Source organism: Mustela nigripes, chromosome 15 (genome assembly GCF_022355385.1).
Source record: "Mustela nigripes isolate SB6536 chromosome 15, MUSNIG.SB6536, whole genome shotgun sequence".
Taxonomy (NCBI): domain Eukaryota; kingdom Metazoa; phylum Chordata; class Mammalia; order Carnivora; family Mustelidae; genus Mustela; species Mustela nigripes.
Window position 1 is genome coordinate 84,156,440 of NC_081571.1, and position 25,089 is coordinate 84,181,528.

The following is a 25,089-nucleotide window of genomic DNA, read 5'->3' on the forward strand; positions in this document are numbered from 1 at the left end:
TCCACACCAGCCTCAGAGATTCTCCGGGGGACCGGGGCGTCCACACCAGCCTCAGAGATTCTCCGGGGGACCGGGGCGTCCACACCAGCCTCAGAGATGGCATTTCCTCACCGCACACAGGCGGCCGGCGGTGTGGTTTCTCCGTCCACGAGGCCCTTATCCCGTAACCAGCTTTAAACTCTCCCCTGCAGGCTCCTTCGTGGCCTCCTTCGGAGAGCTCCGGGGACGGATGGCGCTCTGCGGCGGAGCGAGGGCGCCCGTGCCTGGGCGCATCGGGGCACGTGGGCTCCCCCGGTCTCCCCTCCGGCTCCAGTGCACTCACCACCATCCGTGGCTGCTCGGCGGCCCCTGCTGGGACCCCTCTTGCCCCCCGGGGCGTGTGTGGCGGGCAGCCGTGCAGAAACAGCCGTGTGTGTGCTGGGATGGAGTCACGTCTCCTTTCCCTCGAGGCGCCTGCTGTCTTCGTTCTCTGTGTCGCTTTGGCGGCCGCTTTCGGGGTCACACCTGCTCAGGCTGCTCAGGCCTCTTGGGTCTGGGGGTCTGTGGTTTTTTTAATCAAGCTGGGGAGTTTTCTGCCGGTGTGTCTTACGACATACCCACCTTATGACGTCCCCACCGTCCCCACCTTTCCCAGAACCGCAGTGCCCTGTGGGTGGCGTACGTGGTCCTTGTGGGCCCCTAGGTCTTTTCTTGGAAAATGTCCTCGGTTTTGTTGTGGGTACTTTCTGTCACCCTGTCTTCATGCCTGTCCTCTAGCGAGCTGTGTCTCTTCGGCCCCAGGCTGTGGCCGGGTCCGTCTCATCTCAGACGCTCTTTCTCTCACTGCACGGCTGGATTTAAGTTTGGGACCCGTGAAGCACGTGGCGGCCGTTGGACGGTGTCTCCGCCAGCTCTGCCCTCGGTGCTGGGTCTGCATCCGCCTCAGCTGGGGTCGTGCCCTCGCCGTGGGTGAGCTCTCTGCCCCCTTGCGTCCTGCTGGCCTTTGCCGGACTGGCCCGAGGATGCCCGCCTGTGGGCTGCCCCGGGTTCGTGTCAGCCACGGCTCGGTTCCCGGCACAGTTCTGTTCAGACAGCGGCTCTCTGACCTGTGGCGTGGGTCCAGGCATCGCTGGGGTGGACCGAGTTCCTCCCTGTCCAGAGACAAAGCCTCTGGGGACTGTGGGGTCTCCCACCTGGCTCCTGGGACAGCACCGTCCCGCTCCTTCCTGGTGGTTTGTCCCCGGCCTGGGGAGCCCCTCACGTGCCCAGTGGTCCTCCGCAGACGCTCACGGAGGCTGCCGCAGTCCCCTTGCTGCCCCCCCCCCCCCCCCCCCCCCCCCCGCCCGTGTGCCGCCTGCGGGCGCCCGGCATTCAGGACAGCGATGGAGATGTGACGGCACAGAGCGGCCAGCGGTGGCTTCTCGCAGGCCGGGCCGCGTCCCTGGTGAGGACCCGCCCCCCCCCCTCGTTGGGAGACGTTCGGGCGGTTCCCGGCGTGAAGCCACCAGAAAGAAACCCGCCTGTAACCCGTCTGGGTCGTGCGTACATAAATTCTCGTGTCTCCGGGGCTCGCGGCCTGGAGCGTGGTGTCAGCATCTAGTGTTTTAAGAAACTCCCACCTGTTTTCTGGCATCCGCCCCGTCGGGCGCCGCGTCTCCGGTCTGCAGCCGGCGCCACACACGCACGTGACCGCCGCGCCCACCCAGGCCGCAGCTCCGCGAGCTCGCGTGCCCTCCTCGTCCACGGCAAAACGTCCTGCTGTGTCTGCTTTCTTCTCTCGGGATGGTCCAGCGCGATGTTTTTGTGTTGTTTGGGTAGGATTTTAAGGGTTCTTTAAAAGTCGAAGACGTTAACTCCTCCGCGTGTTTCTTCCTCGTCAGCAGCCGCTTCCTCTCTGCGGGGCCTTTTGCCGAGCCTCTGGCTGTAGGTTTCTGACTCGGGGACGTGCATCTGGTGTGTCCCGCCTGAGCTGTGGTCACCGCTAAGTGCCGAGTGCGTCTCCTGTTTTCTTCCGCGAGGTTCGCGTTGGTGTGGTTTACGTTTCAGTCTGTGACCCATTTCTCGTCGTGCTCAGTACGTGGAACTAGACTCGGCCGGGCAGCTGCGCTCAGCACGGATTCACCCGTGTCGATGGCAGTGTCACCCCCAACGGAAACCGAGCCCACGGAGCAAGGTCTCCCCTCGCACGCCACCAGCCCTGCTGACCTCTGCCCTGCCCTCCGTCCCCATGCACTTACCTCTGCTGGGTCTTCCGTGCACGTGGGCTCGTCCAGTGTCTGTGCCCTCGAGGCTGCCTTCCCTCGCTCAGCGTCGCCTTCTCCAGGCCCCTCCAGGCATTGCTGTCCCGAGCCTCGTGCCTTTTATGGTGGAAAACACTCTGCCCCGTGGGTCCACTAGACGGGCCACAGTTTGTCCATCCGTGTGTTGACGCGCGTCCGGCGGCTGGAGAGGTGGTTGTGGGGATGCTGGTCCCGGGGTCTGTTTGGGGCCCAGCCTGCGGGACTCCATTCACATGCTCAGGGATGGAATTGCTGGGTCACGTGGGGACGCCCGTGAGTTCAAGTCTTGACGAACCGCCAGACTGCTTCCCACAGATGCTGCGCTGTCACCCGTCCCCGCCAGATGCACACGAGGGCTTCAGGTTCTCTGCGTCCTCGTGGACACGCGCCAGTGTCTGCTGTTGTTACAGTTCTGTGCTGGGTACACAGTGGTGTCTCACTGTGGTGCTGATGGCATTTCCGTCACAGCCACGGGGCCAAGCGTGCATTCTCGTGCTGCTGACCATTGGGAGGGCCTCACACAAGGGCCCCTTCAGACCCTTGGCCCGTTTTTAAACTGGGATGTTTATTGTTATTGTTGTTGGCTGGTCGGTGTTCTTTATATATTCCGGATCCTAACGCCTTGTGGGACGTGTATGTGATTTGTGACTGTTTTGTTCTTTTGGCTGCGTTCTTACTCTCTTGATAGTGTCCTTCGATGCAGACACTTGTAGGGTTTAGCCCAGTCCAGTGTATCTCCCGTGCTCTGCTGCCTGCGCGTTTACTGTCACATTTACAAAACTGTTGCCAAACCGCGAGGTCCTGAAGATGTTCCCGTGCTTTTCTTCACGTGGACACCTGTGACCCATTCCGAGTTAGCTTTGTAAGTGCGTGAGGAGGGTCCAGCCTCACTCTCCCGCAGGTGGCCACGTCTCTTCCCAACTCTGTTGTGGGACAGATGCGTGCCCTGTCTGTTGGTCCTGGCGCCCACGTCAGGAACCCCCGGCCGTGCACGGGAGGCTCAGTTCTGCCCCATCGTTCTCCGGCATGTCGCCAGCGGCACGGTTCTGACGGCTGTCCCTTTTCAGGAAGTTCGGCGATCCGGAAGTGTGCGGCCTTCAACTTTGTTGTTCTTTTATTATGAAACTGTAGGCTGATCTCAGAACTTTGAGACGCCACAATATGTTAGGATATGTGTAGCCCTCGGGCTGTTGCTGCGGGGTCACTGTGACCCTATGGAGGGCTTCGGGTGCTGTGCTTGGGATGAGAATCTCCAGTCCATGCACTTCGGGAACCTTCCCCTTCCCGCAGTCTCCTGAATTTCTCCTGGCAACACATTGTAGTTTCCAGCCTACAAATCTTTTACCTTCTTGATGCAATTGATTGTTGTGTGCAGACTTTGTATTTCTTTTTTTTTTTTAAAGATTTTATTTATTTATTTGACAGATGGAGATCACAAGTAGGCAGAGAGGCAGGCAGAGAGAGAGGAGGGAAGCAGACTCCCCGCCAAGCAGGAAGCTCGATGCGGGGCTCGATCCCAGGACCCTGGGATCATGACCTGAGCCGAAGGCAGAGGCTTAACCCACTGAGCCACCCAGGCGCCCCTGTGTATTTCAACCATTTCCGAATTTGTCAGTCCCAGTGTTTTTCTCTGGCATCTTCCGGGTTGTCATCATAACTCTGAACATGGTAACATTACCTCTTCCTCTACAATTCGATGCCTTTCTTTTCTTCTTGCGTAGTTGTTCTGGTTAGGAATTCCGAGGCTGGGCTGAATACAAGTGGCCAAAGTGAGCATCCTGGTGTTGTTCCTGATTCGGGGGCAAAGTGTTTCCCAGTATAATGCTGGCGTGGGGTTTTCACTAAGGCCTCTGCGGTATTGGGGAAATTCCCTTCGATTCCTGTTTAAGGAGTGTTTGTTTGTTTTTAATCATGAAACGGTGTTGGATTGAGATGTGGTGTGAGATTGGTGTGAGATACTTTTTCTGCATCAACTGAGGTGATTGCAGGGGCGCTGGCTTCCTTCTGCTCCCATCACGTGGCTCATGGACCCACGCCCTTGCTGAGTCAGTCAGCCTCGCCTGCCTGGGAGAAACCCTTCGGTCATGGCGCATAACCCTTCACGTACGCTCTTGGGTTCCGTTTGCTGGTACTTGGCTGAGGACTTTTCCATCTGTATTTGGAAGACGTTGTTGAACTTTCTCCTGTTGTAGTGTGTCTTTCTGGCTTTGTTTGTATGCCAGCGAGTACTATACACAGTGTGCGGGGTCTGGCTAGTACTTCGCAGAAGGAGTCAGGAAAGGTTTCTGCTCCCCAGCTCCACGAGCGGAAATCCCATGTCTACCTCTAGAAACAAACTTTTTTTATTTCGGAAAGCTCTGCTTACCATTCACACCAACGCTTTGAAGAACTTCAAGGACACCAGGAGGGACCAGGCCGCACTATAACTGGGTCCTTTGGCCGCATTTGGAGACCCGAGGACTCGTGAGAAATGGGAAGGATTTTCTGGCACTTACAGGAAATTTGGACGGCTCGTACAGGAGGACTCGGGCTGTTCCCCCGAGACCCGTGGAGTCAGGGCTGGAACAACGGGGGGTGACAGAAGGGAAGTCGTGCTGAGAGCGTCTGTCAGACCGTTGTGATGGTTTGCTTCGTCCTGATGGGAAGGAGACTTTTGCTGATGGGATCAAAGTGCTCCGTGGTTTTTTTTTTTTTTTTTTTAAGATTTTGTTTATTTATTTGACAGAAATCACAAGTAGATGGAGAGGCAGGCGGAGAGAGAGAGAGGGAAGCAGGCTCCCTGCTGAGCAGAGAGCCCAATGCAGGACTCGATCCCAGGACCCTGAGATCGTGACCTGAGCTGAAGGCAGCGGCTTAACCCACTGAATCTCCCTGAGGGCTAGTGATGATGAACATTTTTTCATGTGTCTGAGAGCCATTTGTATGTCTTGATTGGAGAAGTGTCTGTCCATATCTTCTGCCCATTTTTTTTTTTTTAAGATTTTATTTATTTGACAGACAGAGATCACAAGTAGGCAGAGAGGCAGGCAGAGAGAGAGAGAGGAGGAAGCGGACTCCCTGCTGAGCAGAGAGCCCGATGCGGGACTCGATCCCAGGACCCTGAGATCATGACCTGAGCCGAAGGCAGCGGCTTAACCCACTGAGCCACCCAGGCGCCCATTTTTTTTTTTTTTTAAAGATTTTACTTCTGCCCATTTTTTGATATGATTGTCTGTTTTGTGTGTGTTGAGTTTGAGGAGTTCTTATAAATCCTGGATATCAACCCTTTGTCTGTACTGTCATTTGCAAATATCTTCTCCCATTCCGTGGGTTGCCTCTTTGTTTCCTTGACTGTTTCCTTTGCTGAGCAGAAGCTTTTGATCTTGATGAAGTCCCAAAAGTTCATCTTCGCTTTTGTTTCCTTTGCCTTTGGAGACATGTATAGAAAGAAGTTGCTGTGGCTGATATTGAGGAGATTACTGCCTATGTTCTCCTCTAGGATTCTGATGGATTCCTGTCTCACGTTGAGGTCTTTTATCCATTTTGAGTTTATCTTTGTGTACGGTGTAAGAGATTGGTCGAGTTTCATTCTTCTACATATAGCTGCCCAGTTTTCCCAGCACCATTTATTGAAGAGATTGTCTTTTTCCCACTGTATATTTTTTCCTGTTTTGTCGAAGATTATTTGACCATGGAGTTTTGAGGGTCCATATTTGGGCTCTCTACTCTGTTCCACTGGTCTGTGTGTCTGTTTTTATGCCAGTACCATGCTGACTTGGTGATCACAGCTTTGTAGTAAAGCTTGAAATCAGGTAGCGTGATGCCCCCAGTTTTATTTTTGTTTTTCAATACCCCAAAGATAGAGAAGGGCCATATGTACCCCAATATTTATAGCAGCAATGGCCATGGTCGCCAAACTGTGGAAAGAACCAAGATGCCCTTCAACGGACGAATGGATGAGGAAGATGTGGTCCATATACACTATGGAGTATGATGCCTCCATCAGAAAGGACGAATACCCAACTCTTGTAGCAACATGGACGGGACTGGGGGAGATGATGCTGAGTGAAATCAGTCAAGCAGAGAGAGTCAATTATCATATGGTTTCACTTATTTGTGGAGCATAACAAATAGCATGCAGGACATGGGGAGTTAGAGAGAAGGGAGTTGGGGGAAATTGGAAGGGGAGGTGAACCATGAGAGACTATGGACTCTGAAAAACAACCTGAGGGGTTTGAAGGGGCGGGGGGGTGGGAGGTTGGGGTACCAGGTGGTGGGTATTAGAGAGGGAGCACTGGGTGTGGTGCAAAAACAATGAATACTGTTACGCTGAAAAGAAATTTAAAAAAATAAAAACGCTCTGTGTGTGGCCCTTGGGCCCCAAACGTGTCTCGTGGGCTGGTGGCCCGCGCAGCCACTGGAGTTCTGGTCATAGTAAATCACTGTTCTCGGATTCTTACTTCTCTGCCTTGTGGACCCGGTAGGCTGGACACGTGACCGAGCAGTGTCCCTTCAGTGGTTGCTAAGGGAGAGCCCACTGGATCAGAGACTCCCGCGTAAAGAACGTTGCTTTAGAAATATCCCTTAATGTTGACAATAAGATCTAGAATTACTACTCTAAAAGAAAGAGCTTCATGTTTCATCGGTAAGAATAAGAGAACCAAGTGTTGTTTTCCTGGCCCTGACTCGTGTCAGTCTCGTGCTTACCCGTGTGAAATTCTGTCATCCGTGAGGTTGTCGGTCTTTAATGTGGGTGTAAATAACTCAGTTATTTCAGATACAGTGACCACCACCTTTGAGGGCTCGCTGGCTCACAGTTCTGTAGTGAGCCCTTCTGATTAGAGAGGATATTGGGGAAGCCCTGGAGAGGCAACATTCCAGCAGAGGGACACTTGACTTCACGGTGAGCACTGTGCTGTTTCCTGCAGGAGGGACTTCGGACCTTGTGTGTGGCCTACAAAAGGCTCGCTCCGGAAGACTACGAGGGCATTTGCACCCTGTTGCAGGCCGCCAAGGTGGCTCTCCAGGACCGGGAGAAGAAATTAGCAGAGGCCTATGAGCAAATAGAGAAGGACCTCATCCTGCTCGGGGCCACGGCTGTGGAGGACAGGTGAAGTACACGCCACGCCCTGTCCTCAGACAAGCGGTGGCCCTCGGAGGCCGCGGGGCCTGTGGGGTGCCCGGGGGATGGGCCCCTCCTGTCCTCGTAGGGACGTGCTTCTGCAGCAGGACAACAGGGGCCTCGGGGGGCGTCACCGGGAGGTCATGCCTGGACGGTGTCTTACCTTCCGTGAGTGAGGCCCTGACAGTCGCGCTCTGCCGGAGGGACCGGAGTGGTTGGCACGTTCATACTGTGCCACCAGTCGTCCGGAGAGACGGGCGTCTTGAAATCATTCTGCAGAGTTCCGTCAGCGGTTCTGTCCCTGAGCTCTCCCCCTGCCTTTCCAAGTTCAAGCGTGACATTTTAGATGTGAGCGTCCTCGGTGTATCTGTCATCTCATTGAAGGAATGTAAAACTGTGAATTAGAATATTGCAAAAACCACCACTAATAACCAAGATGTGTCCCTTCAGGCAAGGGCCTTCCCATGCTCCGAAGATGGGGCTGGACGTGAGTCTGGGGCTCATGCACGGAGACGCGGGCGTGTCCCCATGTGACATGAGAGCGTGCATGAAATGAAAAGAAAAAAATGCCCCAGTTTAACGGAATGAAGTGGAAACTTGAGGCTGTTTACTGCAAGTTTATTTCCTGTGAAGGTTCAAAGTCTTTAAGGTGTAAATGGGCCTGACATTTCAGTCCCCCCTAGAAGCCTAGTTTTCCGGTGTCTTTAACGAGCACCCCACAGCCTCCCAGTCTCCAGTGGGGGCCACTTGACTTCAACTTGACGGCTTAAGTCCCTCCTGTCGCTCAGCTGGATGGGGTCCAGGCACTGACCCAGGAAGGACATGTGGCTTGTGCCTGGGACAGGTTTTAGAATGTGACAGCACCGGGGGCCTGCTGTGCTGGGGGAGAGGGGCGTGCATGGGGTGCGTTTGCCTGGGGGACACTGGGACCGTCCTCGAGGGACGTGCCGGGAGCGGAGAGTCTGGATGGGCGAGTCACGCCTGCACACCCTCAGGAGGGTTGAGGGAGACGATCTACTCCGTGGGGAGTTGGGACCTCGAAAACAGAGTAGGTTCCCAGGGGCAGGTGAGGGCCAGTGGCCTTGAGGTGATGACATTCAGTCGCAAATCCTTTCCCTAAAACTGACAAACACCTCTGCAGACGGACGTTTCTGGTCCCCAGTGTCCATTTTCCAAAGAAACTGATGAAAGTATGAGATGTTCCCGTGCCTCCGGAATGCAGAGGTCCTGTGAGCTCCAGGCTTTACCGAGTCTCGTCGGGTCAGCACAGTGGGGTCCGAACCCACTGGTGCTGGGCAGGGACAGGTGCATCACTTCACATGCCTGTCAAAAGCGCAGACGCTAAAAGCTGGAAAGAACGACAGGTCCCAAATGAGGCAGACGCCCACGCACAGCACGACAGCCTGACCAGTGTGTGAGCCGCTCACCCTCGCATGAGTCGCTCTGTGAGCCCAGAGTTTTCCAGCCCAGCACAGGGTTGCTGATGGGGGCCCACCCGTGAGCTCTGGTGGAGGGGGTGCTTCGTGGGCAGGGCTTCCCACGGCCTCTGACACGTGGCCAGCATGTGGTGCGTGGGAGCCCGTCGTGGAACCTGCCGGCTGTCTCCGTGTTTTACCGTATTTGGGGGCCCCTGCTAAGAGGCGGAGTTACACCAGCTCAGGCCAAAGGGAAGAGGCAGCGAGTACTCTGACTACCTCTTCTCCCGGCCCCGTCTTCCCCGGTGATGCCGGTGACGGTTCTTGTCATCGTTGCCCAAAATCCCCCGCGACTGGGGAAGCCCTGTGGACGGGGAGCCACGTGCTCACCGAGCGTCGGTTGTGCGAGAGGGACGTGTCACTTCTCAGTGTCGCACACCTGCCTCTGCTTGGAACTAGGAGGTGCTTTCCTGTAGAGTTGACACGTGAGCGTGCAGGTAGCTCTGGGGGTCCCACGGTCACATCGTGAGCTGACGGCATGATGCTTTCTAGCTTGTGGGGACGGAGCTAGTGGCCTAGGTTCCCGGAGTCGGAGGGGCCTGCTCAGGCCGTGGTCTCGCTCCTGCTTCGCTCAGGCTCCAGGAGAAGGCTGCTGACACCATCGAAGCCTTGCAGAAAGCTGGGATCAAAGTGTGGGTCCTCACCGGGGACAAGATGGAGACGGCGGCCGCCACCTGCTATGCCTGCAGGCTGTTCCGGAGGGGCACGCAGCTGCTGGAGCTCACCACCAAGCGGCTGGAGGAGCAGAGCCTACACGACGTGCTGTTCGAGCTGAGCAAGACCGTGCTGCGCCACAGCGGGAGCCTCACCAGGGACAACTTCTCGGGGTAGGCGGGGCCTGTGCCCGCTGCAGGGGGTGCAGCTGTGGGGGTCCGTCCCCGGGGGTCGTCCTGGCGAGCAGTGGGACGTGGCCAGAGCTAGTCTTCGTGACCACTGTGAGGTGTTTTTGCAGAAGACTTAGGTGTGTGTGTCTCTGTAAGCGTGTCTGTGAGTGTCTGAGTGTGTGTGTATGTGCATCTGAGTGTGTCTGTGTCTCTGCGAGAGTGTGTGTGTCTGTGTGCGTGTGTCTGAGTGTTTCTTTGAGTGTGCACTTGTGTGTCTGAGTGTGTTCACTTTTAAATGCCACACAAGGACGCACACTTGACTGACTTAGGAAGTACTGGGAGGGGGTCGTTCCCATCCGCTTTGAGGCCGGGGCTGTATCGTGGATTCCGCGGGGCAGCTGTCGGGCAGAGAGAGCTGTTCTAACGCAAGACCGAGCAGGACGTGCTCTGGAGTTGTTTCTTCCAACAACGGTCCGCGGTTCACGCACATTTGATCAGCGCGGCCCTTGCTGCTCCCAGGTCCGAGACTAAGAATTGTGGGAACGTGTTAGATTTGCAGGACATGGTGATGGGACAGCAGCCCTGTCATCGGACGCGAGGGTTAAGTTATTCGTCCCTTCTCCTGACCTGCAGGGCTGTTCTGGGGGTCGGGGATGTGCCCGTAGCTTTGAAACGCAGCAGAGAGACATGCGCACTCCAGGCCGGACGCCCGGGGAGGCCGGCGGGGAGGGCGCGGCGAGGCTACGGGAGGAGAGCCTGAGCTCCACCGGCCCGGGACGCGCGCTCTGGGCCGACGGCGTGGACGTCGCGGAAGGTGCGCGCGGAACCGCAGCCAGAGCTCGGAGTCTGCCCTGCGCCGGCAGCAGGAGTGTTTCATTTCGGCTGCGCTGGACCGCGGGGCCCGGGGTGCTCTAGAGGCTGTGCCGGTAGAACAGTCTGCGGTCGTCGGTTGATGACGGGACAGGCCTCCGAGGCGTGCCCTCGGCTCCCGAGTGACGTGTCTCTTTGTGTGCCCGAACAGGCTCTCGGCCGACCTGCAGGACTTCGGGCTGATCATCGACGGAGCCGCGCTGTCCCTGGTCATGAAGCCCCGCGAGGACGGCAGCGGCGGCAACTACCGGGAGCTCTTCCTGGAGATCTGCCGCAACTGCAGCGCCGTGCTGTGCTGCCGGATGGCGCCCCTGCAGAAGGCCCAGGTCGGCCCCGGAGCCCCCAGCCCCTCGCGGTTGGGATAAGCCCGGCGAGGCACCACCCTCTTTAACTAGAGGCACAAAGGGCAGAAATGTCCAGCCTGGGTCGTCCTCTGCTGTCGGGCGGAGTCGGGTGGGAAGCCGCCCGCTGGAGGCCGGGGAGGTGGAGGCCGGGGACCCTGGCCCCGCACGGCCTCTCGTACAGGGGAGCCCCGTTTCTGAGGCTCCGTGGGAGCGACGGGGTGCAGGTGCGCTCCGACACGCCCGCCACCAGCACAGCGACAGGTGTGGCACGAACCACTGCGGAGCGGTGCCTGGGGGAGCGCTGTCCCTTAGCGCGCGGGAGCGCAGAGACGCGGAGGGGGTAGCTTCCTCCCAGGGAGTTTGGAAGCTGGCATCCGCCTACGGCCTCCAGACTCCGAGCGGCTGCGGTCCCGCCCTGCCCCCCGCCCCGCCCCCCGCCCCGTCTCCTCCGCGGGCTCCCTGGAAGCCTGTGTCATCCTGTCCAGAGGGGCAAGCCTAGGATGCTGTGCTGGATTTTCATGTGTTACGTAGTCTTTTTTTGAGTTTCTGACGTTCGGAAGTGTTTGCACACGTTCGTGTTTCTGACTCTGCTCCTGCTGAGCCGCGGCCCTTAGATGCATAGAGGGAGAGAAAGCTTGCAGAGAAATGGACCACCCGCTTGAAATTACTCCCTGTGTCCCATTTCCAGATCGGATTTGCACGCGTGACAACTCTGAGCGTTAAAATAACACGAGAAGCAGCTTATTTAGAAAGAGATGCCCATAGCAGATGGCCTGCAGGGCCGTGTCTCCCGGCTGAGCGTGCTGTCCACGTGTCCTCGGGGCATGCGTGGACCCCGTCTGCTGAGTCTGCCTCAGCAGCAAGGGACAGCCGTCGCCTAGCAGCCCACCGCGCGCGAGCCACCTTCTCTGCCCGCATGTCGGCAGCGCGGCCGGGCCTGCACACAGACAGCAGGTTCGCGCCGAGCCTGCACACAGACGGCAGGTTCACGCCGAGCCACTCCCTGTCCTGACCTCCTCAGCCGACTTGACGTCTGTGTTCCGCCTAGGTAGCGATCTGGGCCAACAGGAAACAGAAGACATAAATTCTCCGTTTGCTTATTTTCCAGATTGTTAAATTAATCAAACTCTCCAAAGAGCACCCCATTACTTTAGCCATCGGCGACGGCGCCAATGACGTCAGCATGATCCTGGAGGCGCACGTGGGCATCGGTGAGCGGCCCGCGTCTGGGAGCCCACGGCCAGGGAGGGGAGACCGGCAGCGGGATGAGGCGGGACGTGGGGCGCGGGCGCAGGGGCGGCGGGACGAGGGGCGTGGGGTGCGACCGGCCCAGGCGTTCCCCTCGCCTCACCCATGTTTGCTGGTGCCCGTCTCGCCGCCTGCCGCTGCCCCTCGTGCGGTGCTGAGCCCGGACCCCTCCCGCAGGTGTCATCGGGAAGGAGGGTCGCCAGGCCGCCCGGAACAGCGACTACGCGGTCCCGAAATTCAAGCACCTAAAGAAGATGCTGCTGGTTCACGGGCATTTCTACTACATCAGGATATCCGAGCTCGTGCAGTACTTCTTCTACAAGGTGGGGCGTCCGTGCCGCGGCCGCCTGGCACACTGGTGCCACGGGGACGGCTCAGGAAGGGACAGGCCAGCAGGGAGGGGGTGTCGCGTTGCCCTGAGAGGGGGTGACGCACCTCTGCGCACACAGCTTCGGTGCGGAACTGGCAGGAACCTGGCAGTTGGGTGGTTGAGGGAAGGCTCTGCCGTGTGTCCTGGCGAGGAGTCCTTGTCCTGGTCCGTCACGCGGACTCTTTCCTGGCTGCGCTCAGCCCTGCCGTGTCCCAGAACGCTGTCCCCTCATGGAGCTGCTGCGGCTCATGCCGTCAAGACGAGAGCAGGCTTCATGCCCTCCTGGGAGCACAGGAGCTGCGGGGTCACTTGCTGCAGACGCCGCGTGTCTCAGGCGTGGCGCGGGGGGCGTGGTCCCCGGCGTGTGTCGGACTAACCCGCGTGTGGCTTCCCTTCCAGAACGTCTGCTTCATCTTCCCTCAGTTTTTGTACCAGTTCTTCTGCGGGTTCTCACAGCAGGTGCGCCCGGCTCTCGGGTCAGATGCTCCCCTGGGCCTTTTTGCCCGGGCCTTGTGGGTGGCGAAGGGGCGAGCGGGCTGCAGGGGCGAGTCGGCCATATGGGCGAGCGGGCTGCAGGGGCGAGTCGGCCATACGGACGAGCGGGCTGCAGGGGCAGTCGATCCGGGGTGTCGCGGTCTCCACCTCGCACCCCCGTGCAGCCGTCTGCCGGCAGGGTCCGGAGCAGACGCGGAGGCGCAGCGGCTGCCGTGGGCTTGTCCGCGTGGCCACAGCGAGGTGACCCGCTCACCCATCCCCAGGGCTGCGGTGGTTCCGCCCTGAAGGAGGGATCGATGGCATCTGAGTCCCCGTCCCGCATGCCTGCACGCTCAGGGGTGCCGAGCTGCCTGGGAGTGCGGTGGCCCCTTCCCGTCACATCCCTGCTTCTGCCCGAGGGGCCGGGGCCAGGGAGTACTGAAGCCGGACGGTCACGCTGGCGGACTTCTCAGCCACTGTTCGTGCTGCCGGCCTGCAGCGGCCGAGTGGGGCGGGTCCCGGGGGCGCCCGTGTCGGCCATGGCTGTACCCACCCGTGGGCAGGGGGATGTACTGGAAGACGCCCCTGTGTCCGTAGCTGCAGGAGGGACGCTGTGCGGGTCGGGGTGCTGGGTCCGGGTCTTTGCGAATCGGAGGAGACGTGTACGTTTCACCGTAGCGTGAGAGCGTGTGGTGACCCGCGGAGCGCAGTTCTCAGGCCGATGCTGTTCTCCCGCAGACTTTGTACGACACCGCCTACCTGACCCTGTACAACATCAGCTTTACGTCCCTCCCGATTCTCCTGTACAGCCTGATGGAGCAGCACGTCAGCATCGACACGCTCCGCAGAGAGCCCTCCCTCTACAGGTACTGGCCGCGCCGGGCAGGCCTCAGGGCTCACTAGCGCTCCTGGTGCCCCCCGGCCCTGCACGCCGGTCCTGCCAGACCAGAGCCCTCCGTGGCCATTGGGCTCCCAGCCACCAGAGAGGGTTTTGGGGGAAGCCGCCTACCTCAGACTAGGGAGAGGATTTGTGCTGCCTTTGAAATGTGCCTGTTAAGCCAGAGGGTCTTTTCAGCAGTTCCAGAAAGACCCAGGATCCGGGTTTCTGCCCCCTGGTGACCCCAGTGGATTTGGAGCCTAAATGATCCTTTAAAAACCGAGTACGCTCCATTTGGTGAGATAAAAGGGAAAGTTGAGAGACCTGATCTCAGAGTGCCGTCCTTGGCTAAGAAGTATCTTTGATAATCAGGAAGAGGTGTTCTTCTGCCATTTCGGAATTTCCTCCAAGCTGGCTGGCAGATTCAGGCTGTTACTGGTTTTGTGGCTTCTTAAATTTAACTTCTCACATCAGAACGGTTTGAAGGCCACGCAGGTTCTTTGAGTCTTTCTCCAGCATCCCTGGGTGCCCTGGTTTACTGGTTTCCGTCTCTGTGCACATGCATGCGCACGCACACACGGTGGGTCCCAGGTCTGCACAGCGCAGAGCACCTGCCAGCCCCACGGCCCCCATCGGGGTGTCCTCCGTGACACGGGACCTGGAAGCCCCCGAGCCCCAGTGACGCCCACAGGCGACGAGCCGGCAGGTGTGGAGCTCACTGTGTGTCCGTTCAGTGGGGGGGTAGGCGTGCGAGGAGGCGGTAGGTGCTGGGCTAGGCCCACCTCCAGAGGGACCCGTGCAGCAGCTTCCCGTGCACTCACGGGTGGAGGAGTTGTGCCGGGAGATGTGCCATGAGCCTACAGCCCGCAGCCCGTATGTCGCGGGAGCGCGTGGGGACCTTGCGTCCTGGGTCCGCGCAAGAGCAGAGGTTGAGTCTGTCACGTGAGCGTCCATCTGGAGGGAAAGAAGTGAGTGCCATTTGCATTTGATCCTACGGGGACGTCGTCCTGGGTGGGGGGTCCCGTGCCACCGCTGGGCATGGTCTCTGACGGCTGGGCTCTGACTCTGCTACTGGTGCGGGAGTCTGGTGCTCCAGCTGTCCCCGGGACTCTGTGGAGCCGGGCGAGGTGCTGGGGAAGGACAGGGCGTTCAGCAGGCGGCCAGGGGCAGGCAGAAGGTGACATGGGGACACATTTGGGGGTGTGAGGAGGAACCCAGCGGGATCCGCCCGGAAGGCTCTGTGGGGTCAGAGCACGTGCCCAGCCCCAGTGCAGCTGTGGAGGGGTCCGGCAGGGACGGGCTAGGCCAGCCGGGCAGGGTGACCTGCGGTGGACAGACCACCCACCCTGTGGACCGGGCCTGTTTCTCTACGACCCACTTTCGTGGTGTGGCCGCGCCAGCGGGCTCTGCGGCTGGGGGACAGCGCCGTGACTGAGGGGGCCTTCCCGGCCCGATGGCCTTACAGAGTGTGGAGCAGCCGACCAGGCGAGAGTCTGCTGTCGCTGACCCGCAGTCTCCCTGTCCCCTCGCACAGAGATATCGCCAAGAACGCCCTCCTCCGCTGGCGCGTGTTCATCTACTGGACGCTCCTGGGCGTGTTTGACGCTCTGGTGTTCTTCTTCGGTGCTTACTTCATGTTTGAGAACACGACAGTGACCAGCAACGGACAGGTCAGTGTGGAACCGCGCCACGCGGGCCGGGCCGTGGGGGGGTCCCGTACGGGCGCGGGCCGGGGTGGTCTGAGGGGCCTGGTGCGGGGCCTCCGTCCAGCAAAGTGCCTCGAGGCCACAGCGCCTCTGCACCTGCTGGACGTGCCCCCGGGAGCCCCAGGCCCGTGGCTCTCTGCCACCACGGTTCTGTTGTTCCGTTCCGTGGCTCAGGTGTGGCTCATTTCCTGCGGGAATTAATTCGTATTTAACATGTAGCTTTTGTTCACACGCATTAAGTACCTGCCGCTCGCGGTGAGTAGGTCTAGAGTCTGCTGGTGGGCAGGCGACTGCCTGCTTGTTCGCGTAACCTCGGGGGATGTTTTATTCCTATCTCGCTTTTGTCTTTTTGCCACGGGCGTCCCTCCCCACTCTCAGATAGTGACCACCAACACACACATGGTAAGAAAACTGTGGGTTTGTCCTCTGTGTTTTGGAGTGCCTTAAAAATAAAATATTTCTCGAAATATTTTCACCTGTGCCCTCTTCTGTGTGCTCTGTCGGTAGAAGCCTGCTAGTGGCCGCCGGCTCCCACGCGGGGCCGGTGCTGCCTTAGACGGGTGTGTCTGCATTCGGTTGTTTGTCGTGCTGTTTCTGGAGTTCTGTGTGGGGCCCGCCCGCCAGGCAGTGGTGGTCTATGACGCATCCGTCTGAGCTTCCGTTCGTGGCGGCAGCAGGCTCGGGAGGCTTGATGGGGACACCACGCTGAGCGCAGCCGACCCAGGCCTCCGGCACTCTCCGGGGGATGCGCAGGTGTGCTCCAGGGCTGTCCCCTCTGGAGCGCTGCCCAGGTTTGGTGGCTGCGGGACGTGAGTCCCTCCCCGCCAGGCGACCCGCTGTTCCTGGCACGTGGTGACCTGTTCTTTCCCTGCATTACGAACGGGCTGTTCTCCTTTGTTGCCGTGGAAGTCAGCGTTCGCTAAACTGGTGTCGGAAATGCTTTAAAGACCTCATTTCACTTCTCTAAAGCGTTCCTGGGAATGTCCTCTGTCTACATTTGCTTGGACAGTTTCCAGGGCAGCCAGCCCCAAACTGTCCTCCTGCAGGGTCTCCGCATGCCTTCCTGCGGCCAGGCCCTGAGGGGGGCTGTTGTCTGTGTCTGAGAAAGCACGAGGACTCCAGGTCCCCGGAGCCGGGACGTCAGGACTGAGGTGGCCTGTTAGCTCTGCGAGAGACCTCCTGGCGCGGTGTGGCTTGCCCGTCGCTTGCAGCTGGAGTTCGGATGACGTGACCATGCGCGGGTCGCGGTTCCGTGCGGCGCCGCTGCTGTTACTCTCCATGCTGCTCCTTCATTGCCCCAGACTCCATAGTTCCTGGTGAGACGCCCGGTCCTGCCCGGTTTCAGCAGCGAGTGGACGCGTGCAAAGACATGTGTGGCCCGTGTACCCTGGACGTGGCTGTGCCGGCTGGCGTGTGTGGCACATGGTCTCTGGTGAGGCCCAGGCAGTGTCTCCTCCTTGTGCTCCAGGCCCTGGAGCCGTGATGTGCCCCCAGCCGGACCTCGTCCACGGCACCGGAGAGCAGCCCCGAAGCTGCCCCGTGCTGGCTGTCGGCTCCCGGGCCTCAGCCCTGCTCGCCTGCCTGTCCGGACGTGACCCACGTCTTGTCGTGTGAGAAGCTGCTCGGAAGCCTGGTGATGTCAGGAACCAGGCCCGGGGTGGTCGGTGCCAAGCAGGGGCGCTGAGCTGGGGTTTTGTCCACGGCCTCTGAGAGGCGAAGTCTCCTGCAGGCCTGTGGTGCTCCATAAGGAGGGGAGCTGCAGGGCCGGGCTTGTCAGAACGAGATGGATGGCAGCCACGGCGCCCGGGTCCCAAGTGAGGCTCATTTCCCTCCCGTATCCCTGGGAGGGCAGGAGCCGCACAAGGCTGGGTTGCTCAAGACCACTGCGCGCAGAGCAGGGCTAAATGTCCGGTGTTGGAGCCCTAGCCACCCCTCGCCCCGGGGCCTCCGTGTCTCCAGATGGAGCCTTTCTTGTTTGCTTCGTCGGTAAGACAGTTCGATCGCCCACAAGACTAAGACGGCGTTGTAGTGTCATCCTGCAGTGATTCGGACAAACCCCCAAACCCAGGTGCTTCGAGGGCCAGTCTCCGGAGACCCACGATGCCCTTGGGGTCCCAGGGGTGGGCAGCAGGAGTTGGCGGAATGTACTGTCCCTCCTGCCCCGGGCACCCACCCTTCCCGCTCGGGGGCAGCTTGTGGTGGTGCGGTCCGGAAGTCCTCCCGCTGATGCTCAGTAGGGGAGGACCCTTTCCTGGAGAGCTGCCTCGTTCTGTAGGAACGTGCATAGGTCACCTGTGGTGTGGGGGACAGTCACGGTCACTTCCTGAAAAGAAATTAACTTAAGGAGCATTTTCTGCATAGACGCCAGGAGCCAAAGCTGTTCCTCCCTCCGACGCACACCCAAGCTTGCAGAGGCAGGAAGGGACGTGCTCGTGTTGGGCGCTGGGGCTCCGCTGCCATCGTGGTAACAGAGGCCAGACAACATCGAGGACAAACGGCGGGTTCTTAGTGCCGTGATTCGAGAAAACGCTGGTGCTGGCTGTGGAGTATTCTTGCATCGGGAAATGAGGCTGGTCTGGATTTGAGGGATTTTAGGAGCAGAATGCTTTCCTGCAAGATGCTCCCGTGAGGGCAGGGGAGCCAGAGGGCGAGCGAGGTAGAGCTGGAGGCTCACAGGCTCTGCAGACGTGCATGAGGCTAGGTGTCCCTGGTGGTCTGTGCCGAGGGGGTGCTCTGTTAGATCGGGGACCGGCGGTCAGGGACCGGCGGTCAGGGACCGATGTCATTCCGAAAACAAACCCTCTGGGCACACTTTAATCTCCCCCCACCCAAAACCCATAAAAATAGCGACAAACAACTTCAATGACAAAAGCCTGAGGGCTCCCCCACCACGAATGAGGACTTCGGTGGGTGTTCCCAGAGCTGTCCCCTGACCACTGTCCCAGGGAGTTGGAAACCACCGGCTGAGGGCACAGGTGACAGCAGAGCAGATGCGTCCTCGCTGCTGGAGCTTGAAACCGAAACTCACATTTCTGGAGCAGACACGGCCGTGTGTTGTCACCGCGCCTGTAGAAATGACAGCTGAGACCCGTGCGTTCCTGCGTGAGACACTGGCAGCCCTGCTTGGTCACCCCCGGTCTGCGCCCTTTCCACTCTGCAACCCGGCCGGTTCGTGATGCTGTTGGTGAGACGCTGCCCGTCCACCGCGCGCACGCTCCTGCACCCTGCTGTTACCTGACCCTTCCAAAACCCTGCCGGGTGCCCTGCCAAGCGGGGGTGGTGACCACGGCCGCCACGGTGTCGGGAAGCGGAGGGGCCAGCCTTCCTCAGGTCCCGCTGACGGCCCCACAGATTCAGGGCCACGCCAGCCTGGCTGTAGGCTCACCCTGTCCTTCGTCTGCGAGCGTCGGCCGCCCCGGAAGACCAGATGGCGGCACGGTTTCCGACACCCTGCTGGCCGGGCATCTCTGTGGGCTGCGGCCACACTGCTCCCGGGTTCGGACTCTGAAGTTTGTCCTGCCCCCAAAGTAAAACACTGATGAGATCGCACTTTCTGGTCAGAGTTTCTTGGCTGGGCACGGTGGCCTCTGGGGCTGGGGAGTTCGGGTCTCTGGGGCCGCCCTGTGCAGGCAGCAGACCCCTCCCTAGCGTGGCAGCCAGAACCGTCCTGGGCCTTGGCAGGGGTCCCCTGGAGGCAGAGTCACCCGCGTGTGTGTCTGAGCGAGGGAAGCCCCCTTCCGATCCCCCCCTTCGGACAGGGATGAGGCCCAGTTGCTGGTGAGGGCTGTGGGGCCCTCTGTCCTCACACAAGTTCTAGAATCCTGCTTGCCTCCGTGTCCACCTGTGTCTGCTCTGTGGAAAACGAGCTCACAGGAAGCCATGTGGAGTAGTAGTGGAGTAGAGCCGTTTGCTTTTGAAAAGTACGAGGACCACTTTCTGAGAGGCACGGTTCACAGGAACCAGAAGGGGGTCGGTGCTTAGGGGATTCTGGAGAAATCTCCAGGAGAATAAAATCCCCAGCAGACTGATTTCCTGAGAGAAAGTCGGTATTTTGTTTTCTGTGTCTGTGTCTGTAGTTGAGAAATGTCTTGTTTTCGTGATTCGATCCTGTGTTTCCACCTCGTGCGGCTTCGCGGCACCGTGCGGGGCGGGGTGGGGGCTGCCTTCCTTGGGGCTGTGGCGCGTCTGTGGGTCTGGCCGTCGCACTGGCTGCCGGGGCCTCTGTGCAGCTGTCTTGTCCGCCTCCAGTCCCCTTGCCCTGGGCACATCCAGGGGAGAGCCCTCTTCGGGGTCCCTGCCTGGGACACGGTCGTCCCCTCTAGCTGCTCGCAAGCAACGTGCTGCTGCCGGTGGCTTCCTTCCAGAGAGGGCAGGGGTCTGAGCTGAGCCCGGAGGAGGCAGCCAGTGCTCCCGAGTCTGTTCTCGGCGGGAGGGAGGCGCGGGAGCTGCGTCGTGTCTCCTCCCCATGACACACGACGTGGAAGAGATCGGCCGGCACCGTGCTCACTGGCGTTCTGGCTCCCGGGGATGTTCTCCTGTCCACCTGCCACATTAGGACTGGTGTTTGGGGAGGATCAAGGGGGCCAACATCGAGGGGTCGGTGCAGGAGCCGCTCTGAACCCATCCCTGGACCGCTGGCCTGTCCCCCGAGGGTAGTGCAGGGTCCCCAGGGGTCTGGGGTGCCCCGGGTGTCGATAGCCGGCTACTCCCTGTCCCTGTGTCTTCGGGGCCTGGAGCACTGGCCCACCAGAGCAGTGAGCTGCATTCTCTAACATTTTCGAGTGTGGAGAGTGCTGACTCTGTGGACGGTTCCCCCCACAGATCTTTGGAAACTGGACCTTTGGGACGCTGGTGTTCACCGTGATGGTCTTTACAGTCACACTAAAGGTGAGTGCTTGCGGCTCCCTTCCTGATACAGCAGCCCCGTTCCTTGTAACTGTGCCTGGGCTGGAGCCCCCTGTGTCCTGGGCCACCCTCTGGGGTCACGTTCAGTCATTTGTGAAGTCAAGGGGAGGCGCAGCACGCCAGGTCCCGGGCGACCCAGTAAGTGAACTTAGATAAAGGAGGGAGTGAGTCAGATTAGAATTCCTTCAAATGACAAGCAGCCTCATTCCGATACAGTCAAAATCTACCGTAAAATAAACGTGTTATGGGAAACTCAGCTCTGTTGAGAGGCAAGCCCAGTGCTGGGTCCAGGGCCATGCAGACGGTCGCCCCCACTTCTCCGCAGCGGGAACGCAGCGGGCAGGGCAGCCGGCTGGTCCGGGACGCGCTCCCCAGGAACACCAAGGATGGGGCAGCCGGTCCGATCTGGGATGGGCTCCCCAGGATGCCGGGGCACCGCCTTCTCTTTCTCTTCTGGGGGCCTTCAATTCTGTGCCTCCTCAGCAGGTTTACGCCGGCGCTCTGGCTGCTGTGGGTCGGGGTGGAGCGTGTTCCTCGTTCTCTCCCAGCGGCGGGTCTGTGCGGCCGCGGCTCCTTCCGGCCCTCCAGGGCCTGCCTCACGGCTGGTGTGTGTCTTTCAGCTGGCGCTGGACACGCACTACTGGACTTGGATCAACCACTTCGTCATCTGGGGGTCCCTGCTCTTCTACGTCATCTTCTCCCTGCTCTGGGGAGGGATCATCTGGTACGTGGGGGAGCCACGCCACGTGGCCCGGGATCAGCTGAGCTGGGGTGGCCGCGGGGGCCCTGCTCCAGATTGCAGGTCAGACGAGGCCCCTCAAGGGAAGTCATTTACACCGCGGCCCGGGCGGGAGGTTCATCGTGGCTGCCAGGTGGAACACGGGACGGTGAAACCGTGGTGCTCGTTCCGTGGCCTCAGACGAGGGCGAGAAGCAGCTGCCTGTGGCGCCTGCTGTGGGGATTTCCCATCGCGCCTTGGCTCCTGCAGGTCCTTCTGCCTGGGCCGTCCTTTCGCACTAGCCTGCCCCGTGAGCTCTTATGTGTCCTTCAGAACCCCGTGCTCATCGCCCTCTGTGTGCTGCCTGCGAGCCCCCACCCAGGCAGGGCGGCGGCCCCGCCTCCTCACCGGGTCGCCTCAGCCTCTGTCCCTGCTGGTCAGGGTACCCGTGCCTCTGCCAGAGACGGGGCGCTTCCTGAGCACGGCTGGGACGGGGGTGCCCGGTGCAGTGGCCTGGGCGTGCCTTGCCCTAGGCGGCCTGGCCGGTGCAGGGTCCCGTCCCTCGCAGGAGAGGGGCCCCCCTCCCGCCCCCCAGCATCGCTGACCCCTAGTGGCCAGAGCCGAGCGCTGCAGGTTCGTTGGGACCCGCAGGTGCGGAGCTCCCGGCCTCCAGCCCACCTGCCCCAGCTCCTGGCCACGATGTCCACGTTTGTCCCAGACGCCCGCCTGCCCGCTGCCGGCCTGGGGCGTAGACACAGCGGAACTAGCCAGGTTCCCTGTTGGCCGTGGAGCCCTGTGGGGCCCGGTGGAGCTTTCTCCAATCGCAGATGTGCCCGAAGGGGCCACGCGAGCTGTTCTCACAGAGGGCAAGCCCGGGGCAGCTGGCGAGCGCCGCGGGCGGGAACCCTGCGTGTGTCCGGTGCGGTCGCCAGCCCCGGGGACGGCCTTGTCTTTGGGAGGACTTCGTGGAAGCCCTTCCTCCCGCCCAGCCGGACAGGGCCGTCCTGCGGCCGTTGCCCGCGAGCGAGGTGCCCACCCCCGAGAGGGTCAGGGCCGGACGCGAAGGCCCGCGCCTCCCTCCGGGCAGGGAGAGCGGAGCCCCGGGTAACGTCCAGCCGGCCCATCTGTCTCTCCAGGCCCTTCCTCAGTTATCAGAGGATGTACTATGTGTTCATCCAGATGTTGTCCAGCGGCCCCGCCTGGCTGGTCATCATCCTGCTCGTCACCGTCAGCCTGCTCCCCGACGTCCTCAAGAAGGTGCTGTGCCGGCAGCTGTGGCCCAGCGCCACCGAGAGAATCCAGGTGCGGGCGGGGCGGGGCTGCGGGCTGCGGGGCGGGGCTGTGGGCTGCGGGGCGGGGCCGTGGACGGTGGGGCGGGGCTTAAGGCGGGGCCATGGGTGTTGGGGCGGGGCTGAAGGCGGGGCCGTGGGTGTTGGGGCGGGGCTGAAGGCGGGGCCGGGGGCAGTGGGGCGGGGCTGCGGGGTGGGAGGCAGGGTGGGGCTGTGGGCGGGGCTGCGGGGTGGAGGGGGCTCCCCGCCAGAGCGGGAGCTTGAGGGAACGCAGGAGAGGCTCGTGCTGGGACACGTGGTCAGTCCAGGCCGTCCTGTTGAGGGTGCGAAGGTGGAGGCAGGGAGGTGCCGGGTGACCAGCGATCCGACCCCAGAAGCTGGTGCGCGGGAGTAAAGAGAGAGCAGGAGAGGACCGAGCCGCTGCAGAAGGAGAGTCCTTTGTGCAAATCTAAGGAAGCTTGTAGGTTGAATCCTTGCTTTGGAGGTAAAAGTGCATTAGCTTTAGGGGCGGTGAACGTGCCCAGATGTTAGTGTGTGTGTTGGGAAGTTGTGGGGTGCACTGGGGTCGTTGGTTTCCTCCATCCCAAACTGAGGCCCCCAGCCTGGACTCCGTGTTCAGGAGAGAAATGACAGGTGCAGCCCACCTAGCTTAAGGACCGCGGCAGCTGCCACTCAGAGTTCTCAGGGAGGGCACGTCCCCCATCCCCTCACCCCTGCGATCTCATGGAGACACCCCACCCAATCCTCTGATCCCTGCAATGTCGGGGAGCGCGCCTCTCCCATCTCCTCACTGCTACCGTCTCAGGGAGGACACTCCGCTCCCCTCTGAGGTCTCAGGGAGGGCACGTCCCCCATCAGCCTCACCCTTGTGTCCTGCCCGTGGAGGTGCAGAGCCTCTGTAAGGAGAAGAGAGAGTCCTGTCAGGTGTGCAGGCAGCAGAGCAGGGCTCTCCCTGCAGAACACAGGTGGACGTGCAGGTGGGAGTGCTCTCCGTGCCCTTGAGGACGTGAGGCAAGGCCTTCCGGGCAGCTCCCATGGCCCGGGGCTCCCCCTCCCGTGCTGCTGGCCGGCCTCAGGAGGGAAACGGCCAGGCTGCTGCTGGGTTTGCAGGGAGCGAGGTCCGGGCACTGCTGTGCCCACCTCCACCCATCCCAGTGGCTGAATGGAATCCGGGGGACGGGGAGCTTCCCCAGAAGTCTGTGCGGACGAGCGTCCTGGGCATGATGCCCCTGGTCCCTGGTTCCCCGCAGTTCCCTCCTCGCTGTCTGTAGTCGGCACCGACGGCGTGTGAGTGTGCGGGAACGCTTTCGCTCTGAGCTCTTGAACAAGCCAACGTGAGAGGAGGTGTCAGGGCAGGAGGAGAAAGACAGCAGGGACAAGAGGCCTGCGTGGCCCCGGGAGGGCAGCGTCCAGGGAGGCCCCAGTTTGCTGAGCGCGATGGTGGGGATGCATGAGGGGGTTCCTGTCCTGCTCAACTGCCTTAACCTGTTTCTCTTTTCCCTTCCTCCTTCCCTTTGTCTCCGACTTCTTTGCCTAAATAACCACTCCCACCTGTCTCGCGATGTGCGTGGCCCCGCGACCCCTCTGGGACTGCAGACTAAGAGCCAGTGCCTTTCTGTCGAGCAGTCCACCATCTTTATGCTCTCTCAGACCTCCAGCAGTCTGAGTTTCTAACGGAACAAGGTGATGCTTTTCTGTCATTTGGCATGGTGGGGTTGCGGTCACAGGAAGCGGAGGGCTGAGTCCCCGCTGAGCTGCCCGGCTCCCAGCCCGGGCTCCTGTGGGCTCAGGGAGAGCGCACGTCTGCAGCTTCTGGGATGACGCATATCTGAGATGCGAGAAGTACACGTGGCCCGTGCTTCTCTCTGGGTCCGTGGGAGGTCCCGGGTCCCAGCTGCCAGGGCGCAGGGCTGCCCTGCATCGCACTGGCTGGTGGGCACCTGTGGCCCCAGCACACGGCGGCGTGGGTGAGGCGGCTCCAGCCCATGTGGGCAGAGTCCACACAGCACTGCCCCCTCTCCGCAGCCAATGATGGAAGGCGGTGAGACCTCCTCACTCACGCAGCTGTGCAGACCCATTGCACAGACAGGGAAACTGAGGCCCCCACGACAGAGTGTTGCACAGGCCCCACAAGACACTGCAGGAAAGACGGCTCATGCTGAGCTCACGGTGGACAAAGCCAGGAGAGATGTGTTTGGATCAAGTGTTTACAGATTCCCTTTTCATTTTTTAAAAAATCAGATGGTTTTTACAGAAAGCCTCTGCGCTGCTGTAAGTGGCCGTGCTGACTTGTCTCTTGGCAGCACAGAGCCACGTGCGGGGCCGGTGCCTGGGGCCACAAGCTGCTCGTGAAGAGCCACGATCTCGGGGACAGCTGTCCAGGGGGCCGCTGTCCGTGTGTCAGCTGTGAGCATCTGAGCGACACACTTACCGAGGCCTCAGCATCAGGGATGGGAAGCTGTTTCCCAGCAACGCTGGGTTCATAGGAAAATACCTGAAGAGGCTTTGTTTCCTTTTAATGACGGCTCATCCTCTAAGTGTCATCGACACTGTTTTTTAACTAAGAAGATGGTGCGTTTTGAACTCCTGATAATTATCAGCAGTCAAATGCTCCTACTCTGGTACCGTCA

General features: G+C 60.4%; 1 protein-coding gene across 8 annotated transcripts in view; it reads left to right on the plus strand.

The window, feature by feature from the left end:
• ATP11A (ATPase phospholipid transporting 11A) overlaps positions 1–25,089 on the plus strand; it is a 105,644-nt gene that overhangs the window by 74,555 nt on the left and 6,000 nt on the right. For 4 of the 8 annotated variants that reach the window (XM_059377892.1, XM_059377893.1, XM_059377894.1 and 1 more), the window contains 11 exons: positions 7,166–7,347; positions 9,410–9,661; positions 10,680–10,854; positions 11,981–12,083; positions 12,298–12,443; positions 12,890–12,949; positions 13,703–13,830; positions 15,376–15,511; positions 20,369–20,434; positions 21,073–21,176; positions 22,307–22,472. In XM_059377892.1, coding sequence (XP_059233875.1) covers positions 7,166–7,347; positions 9,410–9,661; positions 10,680–10,854; positions 11,981–12,083; positions 12,298–12,443; positions 12,890–12,949; positions 13,703–13,830; positions 15,376–15,511; positions 20,369–20,434; positions 21,073–21,176; positions 22,307–22,472 — 1,518 coding nt within the window. Of the gene's footprint in view, positions 1–7,165; positions 7,348–9,409; positions 9,662–10,679; positions 10,855–11,980; positions 12,084–12,297; positions 12,444–12,889; positions 12,950–13,702; positions 13,831–15,375; positions 15,512–15,925; positions 16,016–20,368; positions 20,435–21,072; positions 21,177–22,306; positions 22,473–24,055; positions 24,143–25,089 lie in introns of those variants that run through there. The other 4 variants (XM_059377895.1, XM_059377896.1, XM_059377897.1 and 1 more) reach the window with 3 other exon arrangements.